Raw genomic sequence first — 25,087 nt, 5'->3', positions numbered from 1 at the left:
CCCTCATTTCTTGCTACTGCCATATAGTGCCAGTTTCTGACTGGTAATTCAAAGAATATATTGGGGTTACGTGCACCCACAATTTTTACTACTGGTATACAGTGCCATTGTCTGACTGGGAATTCAAAGAATATATTGGGGTTATAAATACCCTCATTTCTTGCTACTGCCATATAGTGCCAGTTTCTGACTGGTAATTCAAAGAATATATTGGGGTTACGTGCACCCACAATTTTTACTACTGGTATACAGTGCCATTGTCTGACTGGGAATTCAAAGAATATATTGGGGTTATAAATACCCTCATTTCTTGCTACTGCCATATAGTGCCAGTTTCTGACTGGTAATTCAAAGAATATATTGGGGTTACGTGCACCCACAATTTTTACTACTGGTATACAGTGCCATTGTTTGACTGGGAATTCAAAGAGTATATTGGGAATACAAATACCCTCATTTCTTGCTACTGCCATATAGTGCCAGTTTCTGACTGGGAATTCAAAGAATATATTGGGGTTACGTGCACCCACAATTTTTACTACTGGTATACAGTGCCATTGTCTGACTGGGAATTCAAAGAATATATTGGGGTTATAAATACCCTCATTTCTTGCTACTGCCATATAGTGCCAGTTTCTGACTGGTAATTCAAAGAATATATTGGGGTTACGTGCACCCACAATTTTTACTACTGGTATACAGTGCCATTGTTTGACTGGGAATTCAAAGAGTATATTGGGAATACAAATACCCTCATTTCTTGCTACTGCCATATAGTGCCAGTTTCTGACTGGGAATTCAAAGAATATATTGGGGTTATAAATACCCTCATTTCTTGCTACTGCCATATAGTGCCAGTTTCTGACTGGTAATTCAAAGAATATATTGGGGTTACGTGCACCCACAATTTTTACTACTGGTATACAGTGCCATTGTCTGACTGGGAATTCAAAGAGTATATTGGGAATACAAATACCCTCATTTCTTGCTACTGCCATATAGTGCCAGTTTCTGACTGGGAATTCAAAGAATATATTGGGGTTACGTGCACCCACAATTTTTACTACTGGTATACAGTGCCATTGTCTGACTGGGAATTCAAAGAATATATTGGGGTTATAAATACCCTCATTTCTTGCTACTGCCATATAGTGCCAGTTTCTGACTGGTAATTCAAAGAATATATTGGGGTTACGTGCACCCACAATTTTTACTACTGGTATACAGTGCCATTGTTTGACTGGGAATTCAAAGAGTATATTGGGAATACAAATACCCTCATTTCTTGCTACTGCCATATAGTGCCAGTTTCTGACTGGGAATTCAAAGAATATATTGGGGTTACGTGCACCCACAATTTTTACTACTGGTATACAGTGCCATTGTCTGACTGGGAATTCAAAGAATATATTGGGGTTATAAATACCCTCATTTCTTGCTACTGCCATATAGTGCCAGTTTCTGACTGGTAATTCAAAGAATATATTGGGGTTACGTGCACCCACAATTTTTACTACTGGTATACAGTGCCATTGTCTGACTGGGAATTCAAAGAGTATATTGGGAATACAAATACCCTCATTTCTTGCTACTGCCATATAGTGCCAGTTTCTGACTGGGAATTCAAAGAATATATTGGGGTTACGTGCACCCACAATTTTTACTACTGGTATACAGTGCCATTGTCTGACTGGGAATTCAAAGAATATATTGGGGTTATAAATACCCTCATTTCTTGCTACTGCCATATAGTGCCAGTTTCTGACTGGTAATTCAAAGAATATATTGGGGTTACGTGCACCCACAATTTTTACTACTGGTATACAGTGCCATTGTCTGACTGGGAATTCAAAGAATATATTGGGGTTATAAATACCCTCATTTCTTGCTACTGCCATATAGTGCCAGTTTCTGACTGGTAATTCAAAGAATATATTGGGGTTACGTGCACCCACAATTTTTACTACTGGTATACAGTGCCATTGTCTGACTGGGAATTCAAAGAATATATTGGGGTTATAAATACCCTCATTTCTTGCTACTGCCATATAGTGCCAGTTTCTGACTGGTAATTCAAAGAATATATTGGGGTTACGTGCACCCACAATTTTTACTACTGGTATACAGTGCCATTGTCTGACTGGGAATTCAAAGAATATATTGGGGTTATAAATACCCTCATTTCTTGCTACTGCCATATAGTGCCAGTTTCTGACTGGTAATTCAAAGAATATATTGGGGTTACGTGCACCCACAATTTTTACTACTGGTATACAGTGCCATTGTCTGACTGGGAATTCAAAGAGTATATTGGGAATACAAATACCCTCATTTCTTGCTACTGCCATATAGTGCCAGTTTCTGACTGGGAATTCAAAGAATATATTGGGGTTACGTGCACCCACAATTTTTACTACTGGTATACAGTGCCATTGTCTGACTGGGAATTCAAAGAATATATTGGGGTTATAAATACCCTCATTTCTTGCTACTGCCATATAGTGCCAGTTTCTGACTGGTAATTCAAAGAATATATTGGGGTTACGTGCACCCACAATTTTTACTACTGGTATACAGTGCCATTGTCTGACTGGGAATTCAAAGAGTATATTGGGAATACAAATACCCTCATTTCTTGCTACTGCCATATAGTGCCAGTGTCTGACTGGGAATTCAAAGAATATATTGGGGTTACGTGCACCCACAATTTTTACTACTGGTATACAGTGCCAATTTCTAACTAGGAATTCAAAATGCGCAAGGCTCCCGGAAAGGGACGTGGACGAGGCCGTGGGCGAGGTCGGGGGAATGGTTCTGGGGAGCAAGGTAGCAGTGAAGCCACAGGGCGTCCCGTGCCTACTCCTGTGGGGCAGCAAGCATTGCGCCACTCCACAGTGCCAGGGTTGCTTGCCACATTAACTAAACTGCAGGGTACAAACCTTAGTAGGCCCGAGAACCAGGAACAGGTCTTGCAATGGCTGTCAGAGAACGCTTACAGCACATTGTCCAGCAGCCAGTCAGACTCTGCCTCCTCTCCTCCTATTACCCAACAGTCTTGTCTTCCTTCCTCCCAAAATTCCGAAGCTTTACAGAACAATAACCCAAACTGTCCCTGCTCCCCAGAGCTGTTCTCCGCTCCTTTCATTGTCCCTCAACCTGCCTCTCCACGTCACGATTCCACGAACCTAACAGAGGAGCATCTGTGTCCAGATGCTCAAACACTAGAGTCTCCTCCATCTCCGTTCGATTTGGTGGTGGATGACCAGCAACCCACCCTCATCGACGATGATGTGACGCAGTTGCCGTCAGGGCATCCAGTTGACCGGCGCATTGTGCGGGAGGAGGAGATGAGACAGGAGTTGGAAGAGGAAGTGGTGGATGATGAGGACACTGACCCGACCTGGACAGGGGGGATGTCAAGCGGGGAAAGTAGTGTGGATGTTGAGGCAGGTGCAGCACCAAAAAGGGTAGCTAGAGGCAGAGGCAGAGGTCAGCAGCTTAGGCGAAGCCAGGCCACACCCGGAATCTCCCAAGATGTTCCAGTTCGTACCCAGCCCCGAAAAACTCCCACCTCGAGGGCACGTTTCTCGAAGGTGTGGAGTTTTTTCAAGGAATGCGCCGAGGACAGATATAGTGTTGTCTGCACAATTTGCCTCTCGAAATTGATTAGGGGCTCTGAGAAGAGCAACCTGTCCACCACTTCAATGCGCCGTCATTTGGAATCCAAGCACTGGAATCAGTGGCAGGCAGCAACGGCAGGACAAAGGCCGCCTGCCGTTCACGCCACTGCCACTGCCTCTGCCACTGCCTCTGCCTCTGCCACTGCCACTGCTGACTGTGCTGGCGATGCACTCCAGAGGACGAGCCAGGACACCACTTCATCTGCCTCCGCCACTTTGTTGACTTCTACCTCATCCTCCCCTGGTCCTGTCTTATCTCCTTCTCCTGCACCATCAAAGGCACCATCAGGCGTTTCTTTACAACAACCCACCATCTCTCAGACATTGGAGCGGCGGCAGAAATACACTGCTAACCACCCACACGCGCAAGCCTTGAACGCCAACATCGCTAAACTGCTGGCCCAGGAGATGTTGGCGTTCCGGCTTGTTGAAACTCCCGCCTTCCTGGACCTGATGGCAACTGCGGCACCTCGCTATGCCGTCCCTAGCCGTCACTACTTCTCCCGGTGTGCCGTCCCCGCCTTGCACCAGCACGTGTCACTCAACATCAGGCGGGCCCTTAGTTCCGCGCTTTGCACAAAGGTCCACTTGACCACCGACGCGTGGACAAGTGCATGCGGACAGGGACGCTACATTTCACTGACGGCACACTGGGTGAATGTAGTTGAGGCTGGGACTGCTTCCCAAACTGGCCCGGTGTACCTCGTCTCCCCGCCTAACATTCCTGGCAGGGACACGAGAAGAACACCCCCCTCCTCCTCCTCCTCTACCGCCTCCTCCTCCGCCACCGCCTCCTCCTCCGCCACCGCCTCCTCCTCCGCTGTTAGATTGACCCCAGCTACGAGTTGGAAACGTTGCAGCACTGGCGTTGGTAGACGTCAGCAGGCTGTGCTGAAGCTGATCAGCTTGGGGGACAGACAGCACACTGCCTCCGAGGTGAGGGATGCCCTCCTCGATGAGACGGCAATATGGTTTGAGCCGCTGCACCTGGGCCCAGGCATGGTCGTTTGTGATAACGGCCGGAACCTGGTAGCAGCTCTGGAGCTTGCCGGACTCCAACATGTTCCATGCCTGGCCCACGTCTTCAACCTAGTGGTGCAACGTTTCCTAAAGAGCTACCCCAATGTTCCAGAGCTACTGGTGAAAGTGCGGCGCATGTGCGCCCACTTTCGCAAGTCGACAGTAGCCGCTGCTAGCTTAAAATCTCTCCAGCAACGCCTGCATGTGCCACAACACCGGCTTTTGTGCGACGTCCCCACACGCTGGAACTCAACGTTTCAGATGTTGAATAGAGTGGTTGAGCAGCAGAGACCTTTGATGGAATACCAGCTACAAAACCCTAGGGTGCCACAAAGTCAGCTGCCTCAGTTTCACATCCATGAGTGGCCATGGATGAGAGACCTTTGTGACATCCTACGGGTCTTTGAGGAGTCCACAAGGAGGGTGAGCTCTGAGGATGCGATGGTGAGCCTTACAATCCCGCTCTTGTGTGTTCTGAGAGAATCCCTGATTGACATCAGGGATAACTCAGATCACACAGAGGAGTTAGGGATAGCATCCGATCCGTCACAGCTGGAGAGTAGGTCCACACATCTGTCCGCTTCACTGCGTTTAATGGAGGAGGAGGAGGAGGAGGAGGAGGAAGAAGAGTTGTCCGATGATGTGATGGTGATACAGGAGGCTTCCGGGCAACTTCGAATCGTCCCATTGTTGCAGCGCGGATGGGTAGACATGGAGGATGAGGAGGAAATGGAGATTGAACTTTCCGGTGGGGCCAGAGGAGTCATGCCAACTAACACTGTGGCAGACATGGCTGAGTTCATGTTGGGGTGCTTTACAACCGACAAGCGTATTGTCAAAATCATGGAGGACAACCAGTACTGGATCTTTGCTATCCTTGACCCCCGGTATAAAAACAACATCTCGTCTTTTATTCCGGTAGAGGGGAGGGCCAATCACATCAATGCTTGCCACAGGCAATTGGTGCAGAATATGATGGAGATGTTTCCAGCATGTGACGTTGGCGGCAGGGAGGGCAGTTCCTCCAGTAGGCAACCAAGTTCTCACCGGTCCACACAAACGAGGGGCACACTGTCTAAGGTCTAGGACACCTTGATGGCACCCCCTCGCCAAAGTGCCGCCACGGAGGGTCCTAGTGTCACCAGGCGTGAGAAGTATAGGCGCATGTTGCGGGAATACCTTTCCGACCACAGCCCTGTCCTCTCCGACCCCTCTGCGCCCTACACGTATTGGGTGTCGAAGTTGGACCTGTGGCTTGAACTTGCCCTATATGCCTTGGAGGTGCTGTCCTGTCCTGCCGCCAGCGTCCTATCTGAGAGGGTGTTCAGTGCAGCCGGTGGCATCATCACTGACAAGCGCACCCGTCTGTCAGCTGAGAGTGCCGACCGGCTCACTTTGATAAAAATGAACCACCACTGGATAGAGCCTTCATTTTTGTGCCCACCTGTGTAAAGCACCCCAACATGAAACTCCATGTCTGTACTCAACCTCTCCAATTCCTCCGCATCCTCATACTCATCCACCATAAGCGTTGCACAATTCTGCTAATACTAGGCTCCCTCCAACATGATTTCCCCCAACTCTGCTGGTTAGAGGCTCCCTCCACCCTGATTTTCACCAACTCTGCTGGTTAGAGGCTCCCTCCACCCTGCTTTCCCACAACTCTGCTGGTTAGAGGCTCCTTCCACCATGAATTTGCCCAAACTGGGCTGTTTAGAGGCTCCCTCCACCATGAATTGGTCCAAACTGGGCTGGTTAGAGGCTCCCTCCACCATTAATTGGTCCAAACTGGGCTGGTTAGAGGCTCCCTCCACCATGAATTTGCCCAAACTGGGCTGTTTAGAGGCTCCCTCCACCATGAATTTGCCCAAACTGGGCTGTTTAGAGGCTCCCTCCACCATGAATTGGTCCAAACTGGGTTTTTTAGAGGCTCCCTCCACCATGAATTGGTCCAAACTGGGCTGGTTAGAGGCTCCCTCCACCATGAATTGGTCCAAACTGGGGTGGTTAGAGGCTCCCTCCACCATTAATTGGTCCAAACTGGGCTGGTTAGAGGCTCCCTCCACCATTAATTGGTCCAAACTGGGCTGGTTAGAGGCTCCCTCCACCATGAATTTGCCCAAACTGGGCTGTTTAGAGGCTCCCTCCACCATGAATTGGTCCAAACTGGGTTTTTTAGAGGCTCCCTCCACCATGAATTGGTCCAAACTGGGCTGGTTAGAGGCTCCCTCCACCATGAATTGGTCCAAACTGGGGTGGTTAGAGGCTCCCTCCACCATGAATTGGTCCAAACTGGGTTTTTTAGAGGCTCCCTCCACCATGAATTTGCCCAAACTGGGCTGTTTAGAGGCTCCCTCCACCATGAATTGGTCCAAACTGGGCTGGTTAGAGGCTCCCTCCACCATGAATTTCCCAAAACTTGGCTGTTTAGAGGCTCCCTCCACCATTAATTGGTCCAAACTGGGCTGGTTAGAGGCTCCCTCCACCATGAATTGGTCCAAACTGGGGTTTTTAGAGGCTCCCTCCACCATGAATTGGTCCAAACTTGGCTGTTTAGAGGCTCCCTCCACCATGAATTGGTCCAAACTGGGGTGGTTAGAGGCTCCCTCCACCATTAATTGGTCCAAACTGGGCTGGTTAGAGGCTCCCTCCACCATTAATTGGTCCAAACTGGGCTGGTTAGAGGCTCCCTCCACCATGAATTTGCCCAAACTGGGCTGTTTAGAGGCTCCCTCCACCATGAATTTGCCCAAACTGGGCTGGTTAGAGGCTCCCTCCACCATGAATTGGTCCAAACGGGTTTTTAGAGGCTCCCTTCACCATGAATTGGTCCAAACTTGGCTGTTTAGAGGCTCCCTCCACCATGAATTGGTCCAAACTGGGTTTTTTAGAGGCTCCCTCCACCATGAATTTGCCCAAACTGGGCTGTTTAGAGGCTCCCTCCACCATGAATTTGCCCAAACTGGGCTGGTTAGAGGCTCCCTCCACCATGAATTGGTCCAAACTGGGGTTTTTAGAGGCTCCCTCCACCATGAATTGGTCCAAACTTGGCTGTTTAGAGGCTCCCTCCACCATGAATTGGTCCAAACTGGGGTGGTTAGAGGCTCCCTCCACCATTAATTGGTCCAAACTGGGCTGGTTAGAGGCTCCCTCCACCATTAATTGGTCCAAACTGGGCTGGTTAGAGGCTCCCTCCACCATGAATTGGTCCAAACTGGGTTTTTTAGAGGCTCCCTCCACCATGAATTTGCCCAAACTGGGCTGTTTAGAGGCTCCCTCCACCATGAATTGGTCCAAACTGGGCTGGTTAGAGGCTCCCTCCACCATGAATTTCCCAAAACTTGGCTGTTTAGAGGCTCCCTCCACCATTAATTGGTCCAAACTGGGCTGGTTAGAGGCTCCCTCCACCATGAATTGGTCCAAACTGGGGTTTTTAGAGGCTCCCTCCACCATGAATTGGTCCAAACTTGGCTGTTTAGAGGCTCCCTCCACCATGAATTGGTCCAAACTGGGGTGGTTAGAGGCTCCCTCCACCATTAATTGGTCCAAACTGGGCTGGTTAGAGGCTCCCTCCACCATTAATTGGTCCAAACTGGGCTGGTTAGAGGCTCCCTCCACCATGAATTTGCCCAAACTGGGCTGTTTAGAGGCTCCCTCCACCATGAATTTGCCCAAACTGGGCTGGTTAGAGGCTCCCTCCACCATGAATTGGTCCAAACGGGTTTTTAGAGGCTCCCTTCACCATGAATTGGTCCAAACTTGGCTGTTTAGAGGCTCCCTCCACCATGAATTGGTCCAAACTGGGGTGGTTAGAGGCTCCCTCCACCATTAATTGGTCCAAACTGGGCTGGTTAGAGGCTCCCTCCACCATTAATTGGTCCAAACTGGGCTGGTTAGAGGCTCCCTCCACCATGAATTGGTCCAAACTGGGGTTTTTAGAGGCTCCCTCCACCATGAATTGGTCCAAACTTGGCTGTTTAGAGGCTCCCTCCACCATTAATTGGTCCAAACTGGGCTGGTTAGAGGCTCCCTCCACCATGAATTGGTCCAAACTGGGTTTTTTAGAGGCTCCCTCCACCATGAATTTGCCCAAACTGGGCTGTTTAGAGGCTCCCTCCACCATGAATTGGTCCAAACTGGGTTTTTTAGAGGCTCCCTCCACCATGAATTGGTCCAAACTGGGCTGGTTAGAGGCTCCCTCCACCATGAATTGGTCCAAACTGGGGTGGTTAGAGGCTCCCTCCACCATTAATTGGTCCAAACTGGGCTGGTTAGAGGCTCCCTCCACCATTAATTGGTCCAAACTGGGCTGGTTAGAGGCTCCCTCCACCATTAATTGGTCCAAACTGGGCTGGTTAGAGGCTCCCTCCACCATGAATTTGCCCAAACTGGGCTGTTTAGAGGCTCCCTCCACCATGAATTTGCCCAAACTGGGCTGGTTAGAGGCTCCCTCTACCATGAATTGGTCCAAACTGGGGTTTTTAGAGGCTCCCTCCACCATGAATTGGTCCAAACTTGGCTGTTTAGAGGCTCCCTCCACCATTAATTGGTCCAAACTGGGCTGGTTAGAGGCTCCCTCCACCATGAATTGGTCCAAACTGGGTTTTTTAGAGGCTCCCTCCACCATGAATTTGCCCAAACTGGGCTGTTTAGAGGCTCCCTCCACCATGAATTGGTCCAAACTGGGGTAGTTAGAGGCTCCCTCCACCATTAATTGGTCCAAACTGGGCTGGTTAGAGGCTCCCTCCACCATTAATTGGTCCAAACTGGGCTGGTTAGAGGCTCCCTCCACCATGAATTTGCCCAAACTGGGCTGGTTAGAGGCTCCCTCCACCATGAATTGGTCCAAACTGGGTTTTTTAGAGGCTCCCTCCACCATGAATTTGCCCAAACTGGGCTGGTTAGAGGCTCCCTCCACCATGAATTGGTCCAAACTGGGGTTTTTAGAGGCTCCCTCCACCATGAATTTGCCCAAACTCTGCTGGTTAGAGGCTCAATCCACCCTGATTTTCAAAACAAATGTTGGTGCCAACCTCAACTTACTACAAGGGCCAAATTCACTGCTGGTGACAAGCTCTCCTCACTGCAAGTGCCAAATACACATGTTTCAAGGTGTTTTCCTACTGTCAGAGAGGTGGTATTGAGTGTGTAAAGTGTGTAGTTGTTAGGCTGTGATGTTGGGGTAATAGAGGGTCTTTGGTGTGTTAGATGCCCCCAGACATGCTTCCCCTGCTGTCCCAGTGTCATTCCAGAGGTGTTGGCATCATTTCCTGGGGTGTCATAGTGGACTTGGTGACCCTCCAGACACGGATTTGGGTTTCCCCCTTAACGAGTATCTGTTCCCCATATAATGGGGTTCGAAACCCGTTCGAACACACGAACATTGAGCGGCTGTTCGAATCGAATTTCGAACCTCGAACATTTTAGTGTTCGCTCATCTCTATTAATGATTATTATTATTATTATTATTATTATTATTATTATTATTATTATTATTATTATTATGGGTTTATTATTAATGATTATTATTATTATTATTATTATTATTATTATGTCTCTTTAGACAACAGTGTACACTAGTTTAAAAAGTGGGGGCCTAGCTGAGGGGCAGCAACATAATACATTAGGAATAAGCTTTATTTCTCCTGGCTACCCTCTTCCTGCCTCTTCCAGCCCCCTATCTGATTTTACAGGCCTGAGGCTTCACTTAGCAGCCTCAGAGGTCCAACCGCAATTTTGGCAAAAAAGTTGCAAAGTAGAGATTTGCAACTTTTTGAATTTATTTGCACAAAAAAATTCAAAATTCTGTGACAAAGTGGCCATGATTATCCTGTTTATCTGTCTGTAAACAGATTTATCAACTGAGATTTTTTTTAACAAGTGTGAAGGGTGTCATCTGGGAAGACAGTATATTCCAGGCAGGCACCTAAGGGGTGTGTGGTGAGACTCACACCAGGGAGGTCAGCTGACTAATCAGGCCCTAATAACAGTCTGAGTGTGAAGACTAGCAGGGTGGCACCACACAGACAGAGCTGACCTGTCCAGACTGGACCTCCAAAGCAGGTACTGTGCCACCCATTGTTGTTGCCAAGATGGGAGACTGGTAGCCAGTCTCCTGTATAGTCAGGGAAAAGTTTCCTTACGTTTAAGTTAGTTTCTCAGCCGAGAAGGGTTTTGTTTTGTTTATCCTGTGGCTTTGCAAAATCAGTGTATGCATTACATGTGAATATAGCCCGAACCTGTGTGCAATCCAGTGTCTGTGTCCCTGTTTCCTGCACTGCTACAAACATCTACCTGAGCAGTTCCCCACACTAGAAACAAAATTGTTACAATCTCATCTAGTGAGTGGGTGACGGAGAAAGTTGAGTAACATTTCAGACTTAGGCAGTGTTCACAGTTTCATTGTTAATGTCCATTGCTGTCTTCCATCATAACATGACAGCAACGGACATTAAATTGTCACAGAGAATGTTCAGAGACTGTTTTTTTTTAATGTAGATTGTGAGCCCCATATAGGGATTACAATGTACATGTATTTTCACTATCAGTATGTCTTTGTAGAATGGGAAGAAATCCACACAGACATGGGGAGAACATACAAACTCCTTGCAGATGTTGTTCCTGGCTGTATTTTGAGTACAGCCAGGAACAACATCTGCAAGGAGTTTGTCAGGACTCCAGCGCTGCAAGGCTACAGTGCTAACCACTAAGCCACCATGTTGCCCCAGGTTGGTTCTGTGTCCGTTCCCATTAACACTAATGTAAACAACATGACAGCAGCTATCTTCCACCATGTTTGTTTATCTTCCGTTACAAGAATAAAGTCCTGCACGCCTGGCCGTACATTCCCATAGTACTCACATAACTACACCTGGCAGTAGATTTACATAATATTTTAATAGTAACAGAATTAGACGATGGCAGCAAAAATATATAGTTCATTAAAACCCAGTGAGAATTGAACTTGAGACACAAAAAAGGAATCTAAAGGCGTTGAGAAAGCTGGAGACACAGTATCTGGAGAAGAAGTTCTGCTAAGGTCACTTGTAAAATATACTTTTGTTGTATGAAATATAAGTGGTGGAAAATCAGAGAGTAATGCACAAGAATGTATTTTTATATTGTTTTTATTAAGTTATTTTTTTAAAAAATTCTGTTATTGATTTTTTTTTTCAAAAAGTTGCAAAATTTGTAAATTCTGCTAAGAAATCTAATTGCAATGAATACTAAAAGTAACACTGTGTTCCTATTGTTTTAAGTGAAACAGAGCTGTATTTTTGTTTTATTTCAATATACCATTAATGCAAATCAAAAAATCGCTAAACCTGTTCTTTTTTCTTGTTCATATTTAATCTGAATGTTGGAAATTTTGTCACATCGTAAAAAAAATCCATAGACTACAATTAAAATATGAAGGGGTATGCACTCCTGTTGCTGTCTGGATAACATTGTGAACAATTGATCTAAATATTGACAGCTTTGATTGAAATCTCGGTGATTTATCTACGTCGTGTGTCTGGCCAAGCTCAGAACATAACACATTCTGTTTGTTATTCTGAAGAATTTTCAACGTGTGTTGGATATAAAATGGCAGCGCAGTACACAATATCAATACGGAATGAATGCAAATATGTGAGCAAAACTATAGACAACACAACTACAACACACAAAACCTGCAAGATCTGAGGAAGATCAAGAAGATTGGAATCTTCAATGTAAGAAGAAGAGAATTTACTATAACTTTATAGAGAATACAGGATTATGATAGCAGCCTACAGTGACTCTCAAAAATCGTGACCCGAGTTGTCAGACACTTTAAGCCCTGACATTTTAATGCCCTACTTTTATGCAGACTTTTATTAGATTGGACCCATTTTGCAGCCCATTTCTCAGTCTACGTGAAACATGGGAAACTGGAGGATGCAATCGTACTTAGGCTCGGAGATTTCTGCTACAATAGTAGACAATAATGCAATAAATAGGAGTCATCTTATAGATTTTGCTTTTGGGCGCTTCCATACAAGCTCTTTCTGGAAGGTTTGAACCCCATATAGTAGATATTACAGATAGAGTAGTCCATACGTGGTGCCTGCATACTGTTGTATGCGTTTGCATTATTCACCCTGCCCCTTTACCACAGACTGCTGTTAGGGCAACACTTAGTAGGGTTAATGTACAGACAGCCCTGAATCCTTTCAAGGTTCCCAAGGATGATTGTAAAGGGGTCACTAACAATGCCATCAGAAAACCTAATGGCCCGATCGAGGAGAGGAATCCCTTTCGATTAGACCACTTCCAATCTTAACTGTGACAATTAAGGGGTTAAGCAGATAAGTTTCAAACGTCTGATTCCAATTATTCGAGCAAGAACTTGGCATGTGACTCCTGTGCAGGGCTTAATTTGTTATGCTGTAAAAGTTGGTGCTCCAAAGTAAGGGACCCTAAATGGCCACAGGAAAACATATTTGGGGTAAATCAGGTTTTCTAATGCAAATATTCATATATGTGTCTATCCACATAGAAAAAATATTCTACATTTCAGAGTGGCCATTAGAGCAGCCAAAAAAGTTACTGATATCTCCTGTTGTCTGTAGTGCCAGCTTTGCTGTGTAGACTGTGACACAAGGAGCGGAGTCCTGTATTATTACAGAATAAAGAAATTAGTCACTATATGTGTCTTTCCTTCATTCCCTGTTCTCTAAGGAAGGGATAATCCTATTTGTCATAAAACATACAATCCTGCTACATAGACATTATGAGAAGAAGAGGAACGTAACTAGAAGTACGTATGTGATACATTCCCTTAAAAATTCTAGGATTAGGGAAATATGAAATGGTTGGGACTAGAGATGAGCGAGTAGGTGTTCGATCGAATACTACGGTATTCAAAATACTAGTACTCAATTGAGTACTACTAGCTGTTCGAAGTTAAGATTCGATGCAGAACCAGCGTTGATTGGCAGAATGCTATACATTACCAATCAACGCTTGTTCTTCTCTTACCTTTAGAAGTCTTCTCCCTGTGCAGCGTCCCCGTGGCGTCTTCCGGCTCTGAATTCACTCTGCCAGGCATGAGGCCTGGGCAGAGCCGACTGCGCATGTCTGCTTGTAGTGCGGGCATGCACAGTCGGCTCTGCCCAGGCCCGATGCCTAGCAGAGTGAATTCAAGGCTGGAAGAGGACACGGGGACGCTGCACAGGGAGAAGAATCCAGCCCGACCGTCACTCATGGACTTGGTAAGTAGAATTTGATTGAATGTTGTGTACCCCTGAAACGAGCATTTCCCCCCATAGACTATAATGGGGTTCGAAACCCTTTTGAACAGTCGAGCAGTGTGTGACTGTTTGAATCAGATTTCGAACCCCGAACATTTTAGTGTTGGCTCATCTCTAGTTGGGATCCAAGACAATTTTTGTTCTGGGGCCCGGGAGCTTCCAATTATTCTTTCTGGTTCTCCACCTAAATGGTAAAAGTCCGTCAACTGACGTCTATTTGAACCTTTTGTTTGGACAATTCCTTAGAGTATGTTCAACATTTATGGAGAATTTGATCAACGTTAGTGCCCTGTTCCTTATTGCTCTGTTCCTTAGTGTGTTCTGTCTCATCCATACATTGTACAGGTCTCCATTTATTTTCCAGTTCACATATCGCAGCTGACAATATTCGTTGAGCTCCATTCTGGTCACGACACCAATAAGCGGCATTTATCAGAAATTGCTAACTCGCCCTTTACTGTTATTTTCCAGGAACCCTAATTCTTACATCCATCAGAAGTCTTCCATCAGGGTGAGACCTCTTGTTTGCCTCTGACACATTATATAGAGAGCAGACCATAAAAATGAATTATTAGGATCTCTGAGCTGGTTCCATTCTATTCTGCATCTCACCAAGAATCCCAAAGCAGCGTCGGAAGCTCACACACCAGTCTACAAATAGTTCTTGTGCTCTCCTTTCATCTTAAACATTGTGCGTCTCTATTCATTTGGAGCAGCCAAGTAGAAAAGAACAAATGGTTACCAGGCAACCGGCATTGATTGAAGATTGCAAAACAACTTAGATGATTTATAGATTGGATACACACACTCGGATATGGGGTTGGGGGCACAATCACTTATTCCTTCGCTCTTCACACATCCTATTAATTTTTCCATATTTTTTCCCCATTTTTCGGAAGGATTGATGCTTTAGACAAGTGTCCCTATAGATCTTTTTATCCATATGGCCCTTTTCTGCACGTACTGTACGAAGAGGTTTATTCCAACATCCTCAAACAAAGAAAGTAACTAAAGGGGGCTATAAAAGGGGTTTACATTCCAAGCAGATATAAGCTAGAAAATACTTTCTGTACCGTATTGTATACCGTTGTTAGTGTGCGTTGATATTAGCGTGGTAAGAATGGACACTAACAGATCCGTCAAATATCCCACTGATTTCACTGGGATTTGACCTGTTGTCCATTAGTTTCCATTTTCACCAAATCCATCACAGGTCCATTATTTTGTACATAATAACGCAGGGTGCAGGACTTTTGGGTACCTTCAAAATAACGGACTTATGACGACAGATGGAAGTACCCATTATTTTTTAACATTAATGTTTATGTCTAAGGGATGGTAACGGTATCCTGAGGGTCGTCTATAACTGACCCTATCATAACAGACAACCAACCAACGGTAGTGTAAGCATCCCCTAAGATAAAAGTCAATGGTTGCCATATTGGTCGATGAATAAGACCCTGATTAGGGTTGAGCGATCGTGTTCGGAAAAGATCGGATTCCGATCGGCGATCGAGGAAAATTTCACAATCGCCATCGGAATTCCGAACAGGATCTTTTTATGTGGGATCGAGATCGGTGATCTTTTCCCACAATGCTTTGTTTAGCCTTCACACTGAGTATATGCTGTATACTCAGTGTGAAGGCTCCGCTGCAGTTCCATAGGAATGAATGGAAGCAGCCGGTACACAGCCTTAACCCCCTCCATGCCGGCTGCCTCCATTCATTAAAATGGGAGGCTAAACTAAACAACATCTCTAGCAGCTACTTAGAGACTCTAGAGATGGCTGTTCCTGTGCTCTCCTTCTTTTGGCCTCACTGCCCCATCTCCCAGGTTAGTGTTTAAAGCACTGGGTAGGCGGAGCTTGTGGCTTAGGAGAGTGTGGGCGGGTACAGGGTGGGGAGTCATGATGTCTACCCACCCAGTAACCGCCCACACTCTCCTAACCCGCCCACACTCTCCTAACCTGGCAGGGAGGGGGCAGGGAGGCGAGAAGAGCAGTGTGCAGCGGGAGTGAGGCAAAGAACACCGGGCACCGGTGGCTACTTTAGTGATTCACTACACAGCGTGGATTCTAACAATTGTTAGATTCCATGCTGTATAGTGAATAGGATTGCTTTTAAAATCCGATCTCCGATTAATAAAAAAAAAATCCCATTGACTTGCATTGGGATCGAGATCGGGTTCAAATGAAAAATAATCGGAAATCGGATTTTAAAATAGATCCTGAAAAGTCAAGATTGGCTCAACCCTAACCCTGACCATTCTCAATTTCAATTATCAGGTCCTGAACAATCCCTTTAATGATAATATTAATAATCATAATTGTCAAAATTGTTTCTGCTCCTCCTAATACAAGTGGTTTCACCAGGGGCCTCCCTGCTGTGCCCTCTTAGCTAAGCCCTACCCCAGAGCCCTTCTCCGGCCAACGATGGCCAGAGCACCTTTGTTCTATATTGGATTTGTACAAGACAATTTTTGTCAGGCTCATGCCTAAAACAGAGAGGACAATTTTATTTCTTAGATACGTTAACCTGTTATTTTTGGGTTTCAATTTCTCTTACTGTTATAGACATGGAAGTGATTATTTTACATATACTATTGGTTACTTTGAGTTTACAAAGTTACATTAAGTTCCAGGCCACAATCTCCGTTTCATTCATTCTCCGACCTCCAGTACGGTTCTCTATAGTGATACATAGCCTATATGATTCCTGCTTAGTCCACTTTATGCTCTCCTCTCTATCTATATTCTGACACAGCACAGCTTGTGGCACCGGTTCACCCTGATAACTTGGATACTTTTCCCTACTTAACTTTCTGCCCCCTACTTGTGACTCTCTTTAATTTTGAGAGAAGAGAGGGGAAGCATCAAAGAGATAGTGCACTGTTCATTGTAGTATCAAATTTATATCGGAATCAGCAGAACAATAAATCATGTGAAGGAGTTACACAGACTCTACAACAGGAAAATGGTTGGAAATGTTTTCTGAATGTAGAAACTTGCTTCATTTTGCATTTAGAAACCATACAATAAAAAAATAGTGCAAATGTGTCCATGACCTTTCAGATATTGCAATTGGACCACATAAAGGACCATTGGACTACTGATATAAAATGAACTGACAAATATAGGCAATAGAATCTTTGGAATCTCGCCATGAAATGTAACACTGTATCTATAAAAATAAATGAAAAGGTATTATGTTCTATAGTGTAGAACATTCTGGAAATAGTATGGAAATCAGGCTTGCATACATTTACATAAACCGGTGAACAAATGTTTATCAATATGTAGGCATCAGCTGCTGCTCCCTTGTGAAGAATAATGTTACAGCATTATAAGGAGTAAACATAAGGAGGAAAATAAAGTGTCAGTAGTTACTGCTATCACCAGAATTGATTTGATGGATCTAGTAATAGAATTGGTTATTGTAGACAACGTGTTTCGGCATTGGACTGTTGTTTACAGTTTACTTAATGAAGGAACTAGTCTGATAATGAAACGTACTGTCAACAATATGTATTCCATTAATAAACCTGTCAATTCTGGTGACAGCAACATACGTTGACCCCGTGTTTTCCTCCATGTGTTATGCATGTCAGCCAACACTTATCTCTGCAACTTCACAGTTATCGTGCACTCACAATAGGTATAGTTTGTATATTTATTGCAATGAGGAGGGGGAAAGCTTCAGCCATGCTCCTCTGGTAATGGCTTATATATAGCGAGAAGAAAGACAGAATCGGGTGTTGAAATTTGTTTTGTTTCGCAGGTGAGCAACATTAACTAGAGATTGATGTAAGTGTATGTATGACTAACGCCTGCTAAGACACATTAGGTGATCTATATAACAATGCAAATGATATACAATTGTAGTATGTGATTAATACACATGTAACACATCAGACCCTTGACTCCATGCATAATACAGATAAAGGTGTTATTTAAAGGGAGATTCCCACTAACAGATGTGACTTCCACCTCCACAGAATAAAAATTCCAATTCTATAAAAACTATATAACAGGGTTGTACCCAGGAATATCTAGAGGGCTCACAAGGCATACTGGGATCCTCTACTTAGCCCCCTTCACCAGGGCATGACCAGCTCTCCTACCTAGGTCTTCCCCATGGCGTGACCAACTGTTCCTCTAACCATTCCCAACACAGTTGTCACAAGTTCCCATTACAAGCTTATTCTGACTTCCGACTTCCCAGGACCTGATACAGTGGTGACTTGCAGAGACAGAGGACCTTCGTGATCTCCATCCTGATCCCTACAGTGGCCGTAAGTTGTAGGACCATGGAGAACCCTGTAACTTGTATATGCCCCTGATCTATCACCCAATCATATGGATACAAATTTTGATTTTGGAAACATAAAAAATACTTGTTCTTACCACAAGATGCCGATTCGTCCGACCTGTCCCCACAGTCATCCTCTTGATCACAGACCCATGATTTGGATATGCAACGTCCATTGGTGCAGGAGAATTGGTGAGGTTGGCAAGTTCTTGCTATAAAAGGTGAAAGAGAAGACCAATACACAAATGTATTAAATGTTGACAATAAGGCATTGTAAGATATCAATCAGTTATCATGTGTCAGAATTCTGAAACTAGCCAAGGCTGCCTGCTTGCCCCATCTACCATGAATTTATGGCATATCTTAGGGATATAGCCCGAAGTACTTAGATAAGAATACTCCTTTAAGTTTTTCTCAAGAAACCAGCATGGCTTCCGTTCTTCCATATAAAATAACAGAATTGTTATTTTATGGGTAATTTAACCGTTTACTAGAATAGACGAGTCAGGAGATATGTAAAGAGGCTGTCCAAGAGATATTTCATGGAGGCACAAACAATTACTAACACAAACGTGAAAAGTCAGGTAAGCAGAAAATACAACATTTGTGTGCTATGGAAATATACATGATTAAAGATGGCCAACCTGCCACCAGTCGCAAAAATTATAGACTAACACTTCGAGGGACACATTGGAATAATTGAACACAACATTCTCTTTATTTAAAAAAATACATAAAAAAACATAAATGCAAATATATAATATGAATATCATATACATACATACATATATATGTATATATATGGACAAAAGTGTTGGTACCCCTCGTTTAATGAAAGAAAAGCCCACAATGGTCACATAAATAACTTGAATCTGACAAAAGTAATCATACATATCTCTCATTTCTCTCTAGAATCCCTTGATCGTCTTGAGATTTCATTGTACCCTGCACAGATTCAATACACCCAGCTCCAGATGCAGCAAAGCAGCCCCAGAACATAACAGAGTCTCCTCCATGTTTCTCAGTAGGGACAGTGTTCTTTTCAAGATATGCTTCAGTTTTCTTTCTGTGAACATAGAGCTGATGTGTCTTGCCAAAAAGTTTGATTTTTGTCTCATCTGTCCATAGGACATTCTCCCAGAAGCTTTGTGGCTTGTCAATAATTTTTATATACTATTACATTTGTCAGATTCAAGTTATTTCTGTGACCATTGTGGGTTTTTCTTTCATTAAACGAGGGGTACAAACAATTTTGTCCACCTGTACCAGTGCACTATTAAGTTACATGCCTGCAATACCTTTGCTAGCCCTTTATTCCAAACACAATCTCAAAAGTTCTACAAGACGTCAAAGATGTTGGCTGTCTTATCAATAGAATAAACAGTAGAGATGAGCGAACAGTAAAATGTTCGAGGTTCGATATTCGTTTTGAGTAGCCCCTCAATATTCGACTACTCAAATCGAATATCGAACCCTATTATAGTCTATGGGGGGAAAATGCTCGTTTCAGGGGTAGGCTACGTTCGATCAAATTATACTTACCAAGTCCACGAGTGAGGGTCGGGCTGGATCCTCCATGCAGTCTTCTCAGTGCAGCGTCCCCACGGCGTCTTCCGGCTCGTCATTCACTCTGCCAAGCATCGGGCCTGGGCAGAGCTGACTGCGCATGCCCACACTACAAGCAGACATGCGCAGTCGGCTCTGCCCAGGCCCGATGCCTGGCAGAGTGAATTCAGAGCCGGAAGACGCCGCGGTGACGCTGCGCAGGGAGAAGACTTCTAAAGGTAGGAGAAGAACCAGCATTGATTGGCCGACTGTATAGCATTCGGCCAATCAATGCTGGTTCTGCATCAAACTTTTACATTCGAACAGTGAGTGGTACTTGATCGAGTACTACTCGCTCATCTCTAATAAACAGGAATAAAATAGAATAAAAATGAAAAAAGCTGACAAAATCCTCCTCTAGCCGCCAAATCATTCCAAGAAAATTACAGACAGGTAGTTGAGCTGTTGCTGCTGCGTTCCATGTGTGCGCCCTGGGTATGGGATCTCACCATAGAAAATGGCACTTTGCAGTACCGTATGATATTTGCACTTATACATTTTCACACATTTACATGACAATTTACACTGTGTTTTGGCATACAAACCACTGGAAAAATGTCAAAAAGTCTTGGCAGTAAAACTAGCAAGCGTTCTTTTCACTCGCCAAATGAATAAAGTGTTTCCAAATAAGAAAAAGTTTAGACTAATAGAATAGGATAAAACGGTGTAAATTTTGCAAGAATACATTGCACTTGTTTAATGTCAGATAGGTAAAAGTGGACCAAATGTACTTAATGTTTAGGGTTGAACAACCAGGATCAGAAAAGATCCGATCCCGATCGGCGATTGAGCAAATTTCACAATCGCGATCGGCTAGAAAATGATTGGAGATTGGATTTTGAAATCTCAAAATCGGCTCAACCCTAAAAGTGACTTTTCCCATAGAGAAGCATTGACTAGGGTTGAGCGATCGGGATCAGAAAAGATCGGATGCCGATCGGCGATCGAGCAAATTTCACGATCGGGATCGGCTGGAAAATGATTAGAAATCGGATTTTAAAATCGATCCTGAAATCTCAAGATAGGTTCAACCCTATTAATGATATTTTAAAGGGAGTCAGTAGTAAAATGAGTATCAGACTAATAACAATATCTTGTACTGCGGCTTCTACACTTTCCAAAGATGCTTTTATTATTCTGCATTGCAGCTCCAGTTTCATGAAAATTACCATTTTATTTGTATGCAAATTAGCTGGGGTTTAGGGGATTCCTTCTCCTGCCGGGGCTTTGCTCTCCGCTCTAGAAAACCCAACCCTAACTATCGCACAGCTCTACCCCACATTGCTTAAGTGACATCCCTCATCTGTAATGGCTTGGCCATGGCCTTCGCAGGAGGAGAGGGAGGAGTAAGTTGTATAAGAATAAAATGGCAATTTTCATGAAAAAGGAGCTGCACTGCAGATTAAAAAGGGCATCTTTGGAAAATGCAAAAAGGTTCCGTCATTAGTCCTATACTGATTGAAATTTAGCACAAATCACTTCATCTGCCTTCTTAGCCTAAGTTGTAGTGTAAAAAAACCAAAAAACACAAGTAATGTTAAATCTCATGTTTCGGAATAGTTTGTATGTCTTTTACTTTAGTTTCCTTTTAACCACTTTTGTGTTCCGAGCGACTTTTGCTGAACATTTTAATTTAGTTCAAATTCATTATGAATATTTATTTCGTTCTTGACTTTAAGCTTTGCCATTTGTGTGAAAATGCCGATTCCTGTTTCATACATTTGAACAAAAAGACTTTGCAGATCAATAACATTCTAAAAGGTTTTAACTTTTTTACTGTTTACATAAACGACACAACAAAACGTGAAAACAAAAACTCACAAAACAAAACCAGATTGCCTTCCTAGGTGCTGAAATGTCAAAAGTTTATGTAAATCGTGTCGATGAGGATTCTTATAATCATTGGACCTTGTGGAAAACACAAGACAATTGCGGGTAACCTTTATAGCTGAGTTTTTTGTCCTTGCAACACTACAATAGAATTCCTGAATGTCTTTATGACTATGGAGCTAGGGCAACCCAAAGGAATAGAGGATTCTTCTCTTTGCATAGAAATCAGGGTGACTTTTAAGGGAATGGAAAGGGGAGATACATTTTTATTACATTTTTAGTATATAAAAGGCTTCAAAAACAATGAACATGTCCCATAGCCATTGACCGTAATACAAGTGGATCTGATACCCATTGTTTTATGAATGTACTGATCCTTGTATCTACATCATAGATACTAGACAGGCTTTACTTCAAAGCAAGCTTGTACAGACACCAGCTGATACCGGCTGCCCCCAGCCCTTAGCAAAGGAATGGCACTTGGCCACAGTATACACAGAATCCTGCATCAAATGAAACATCCAGAACCCCAACAGGTAGAATATCGTAATCTATATCAAGGGCATGCAATACCCGTGCGTTTTGCGTAGACCCAGAGGCCTTACTCATAGCTTTATATCGCCCTGGACTGAACCCAGGATTTCAATATTTTATGTCAACTCAGTAAGCTTCTTAGTTAAACCATCGATCAAGATGTCGATCATTGAAAGGGTGCTGGTGCTGTCTATTTGTCACTTTTGATACTATATCATGTCTTGGCTTCTTGAAGTTTTTGTGAACCAAGATGATGATGTTTAGTACATACTCATAGTTCCATCGTTGACCCCAGTGCCACCAATTCCTAGTATTCAGCGGGGATACATTTTACTTGGGGCTATGTTTTTGAAAAAATGTATCCATATTTGTGGAACAACATCAAGTATATGAAAACAATGGAATGTTATATTGCATAGATTATCATACACTTCTCAGGACCAGGCCGCTTTAACTACTGGTGCAACGGTGCAGCTACCAGGCCCTATGGTTGCAAGGGACCCCTCACTTGCCCCAGAACAAGCGGGACAGTCCAACTTTTTTGGTGATATTCCACTCTTATGCATGGCAGGCAGCGATTTAACCTCTATCTGTGTCCTTAGGACACAGATAGAGGTTGAATACTTTAGTGGAGCATGGTGCTATTAGCGCCATAATCCATTTTTCAGCCTTGGGCTGATAATGCCTATGTCAGGAAAGCACAATGAGTACAGAACCACAGACATTATAGTCGGAGCCTGCAGGTCCGCGGGAACGTGGTTCAGTGAATATTCATTTCTTTTTTTTTTTTATGTAACTTTGGTGATTGAGGGGGCAGGGGAAATTAAGTTATGGGGGTACTGGAGGGGCTCACTTTCAAAAAGTTTTCACAGGACACCCCAATACATTAAAATGCCCCTGAAAATAATAAAGGCTAGAGATGAGTGAACACTAAAATGTCCGAGGTTTGAAATCCGATTCGAACAGCCGCACACTGTTCGACTGTTCGAACGGATTTCGAACCCCATTATAGTCTATGGGGGGAAATGCTCATTTCAGGGGTATGCAAAATTCGATAAAATTATACTTACTAAGTCCACAGGTGACGGTTGGGCTGGATTCTCCTTGAAGTATTCTCCCGGCACAGCGTCCCCGCATCTTCTTCCGGCTGGAATTCACTCTGCCTAGGCATCGGGGCCTAGGCAGAGCCGACTGCGCATGCGCGATCATGCGCGGACATGCGCAGTCGGCTCTGTCCGGCCCGATGCCTGAGCAGAGCCGACTGCACATGCGATGCCTAGGCAGAGTGAATTCCAGCCGCAAGACGCCGTGGGGATGCTGCGCGGAGAAGACTTCTAAAGGTAAGAGAAGAAGCAGCGTTGATTGGCAGAATGTATAGCATTCTGCCAATCAACGCTGGTTCTGCATCGAATCTTAAACTTCGAACAGCTAGTAGTGTTCGATCGAGTACGAGTATTTCGAATACCGTAGTATTCGATCGAACACCTACTCGATCGAACACTACTCGCTCATCTCTAATAAAGGCCAAAGACTTGCTATTCCTTGCAATAATCTTGGTTCTTTGTCCTCATTCCAAGACTTAATAGGACCCACTTTTAGGTTCCATACGCAAAATTTAATTTGTTAAAGTGAGCTGTAAAATGTTCCTAAACTTGAGAATATTTATGGACTCAGCTGTGTTATTTATTGAAGACATTTTTGAAGAAGGGTGAAGAATTTGAAGGGTGAGAGTCCCAGTTTGGTTAAGAGTCAAGAAATTCACTACTAACCAAAAATTCATTTCACATCTCACAAAAGTCACTTTTAGGGTTGATCCAATCTTGAGAGTTCAAAATCCAATTTCATTTTCAAGCCGATCCCAATCCCGATCGCAATCATGAAATTTGCTCGATCACCGATCAGGATCCAATCTTTCCCGATCCTGATCGCTCAACCCTACCCAGGACACATTGACAATTTTTGCAATTTTTAAATAAACATGACTTTTTATGCCAAATGCTTCCTCCTAATGAACCAGATGTTACAATATTGTGCTCAATGTTTCACACAACTTAAATTAAAAACAGAATTGCCATATTAATGGAAGTCGTGCCAAGTGCTGCTTAGCTGAAGTAGCAGAGAAAATCTATCAAATAATTGTAATGGATCATCCCTTTAGCAAATCACTCAGATTCCCGGGCTCTCAATGCTCCATAGACCTCTTCAAGTCTGCATTTTTTACATATGTAAGAACTTTGTGGAGTTTAGCAAGCTTTGTGCTCAAACAATATCAAATTAGTTTTCACATTTACAAGTGATCACTTGACTTCACTAAGATCATAGAGGTTGCCTGATTTGTATGGAGGCAGCATTATGGGAAGGTGTTTTGTGCACATATTATAATGGAAATAGATGAATTAGTTTCCAAGGTCTTTTTTAATTAGCAAAGAAAGTGCAAAACATAATTATCAAAAACACAACATAAACAACCGCCTTGTAAGACACAACCAAAAGAGTTGTCAGGGAGGTCGGAGATCATTGAAAGTGGAACTTTTATACCATGGACTGGTTTTCTGGTTTACATTGTGTTAGGCAAGTAGATCATTAATATCAGGTCAGTAGGATTGTGACACCCAGCACCCCAACTGTTCAGCTGATACACAAAAAAATGGAGTAGTGCTGTTTTGTGTAGTAACTGAATTGAGTCACTACAGTTTAGTTCCCATTGAAGTGAATAAGAGCAGATCTGCAGTACCTGTTCTGGCCACCGCACAGAGAACAGAGCTGTCTGCTTCCTGCTCAATTCTCTGCTCCACTTCAGTTGAGGTGATGACTGTTGGAATCAACCAATCCAAT

The 25,087-nt window shown here is 43.9% G+C and overlaps 1 protein-coding gene across 1 annotated transcript in view; it reads right to left on the bottom strand.

Moving 5' to 3' along the window:
- LRP1B (LDL receptor related protein 1B) overlaps positions 1-25,087 on the bottom strand; it is a 1,094,775-nt gene that overhangs the window by 433,237 nt on the left and 636,451 nt on the right. The window contains exon 18 of the mRNA XM_075284520.1: positions 18,379-18,495. Coding sequence (XP_075140621.1) covers positions 18,379-18,495 — 117 coding nt within the window. The remainder of the gene's footprint in view (positions 1-18,378; positions 18,496-25,087) is intronic.

This window comes from Leptodactylus fuscus, chromosome 8, assembly GCF_031893055.1.
Source record: "Leptodactylus fuscus isolate aLepFus1 chromosome 8, aLepFus1.hap2, whole genome shotgun sequence".
NCBI classification, from domain to species: domain Eukaryota; kingdom Metazoa; phylum Chordata; class Amphibia; order Anura; family Leptodactylidae; genus Leptodactylus; species Leptodactylus fuscus.
This window is presented reverse-complemented; position numbering and strand designations above follow the sequence as displayed.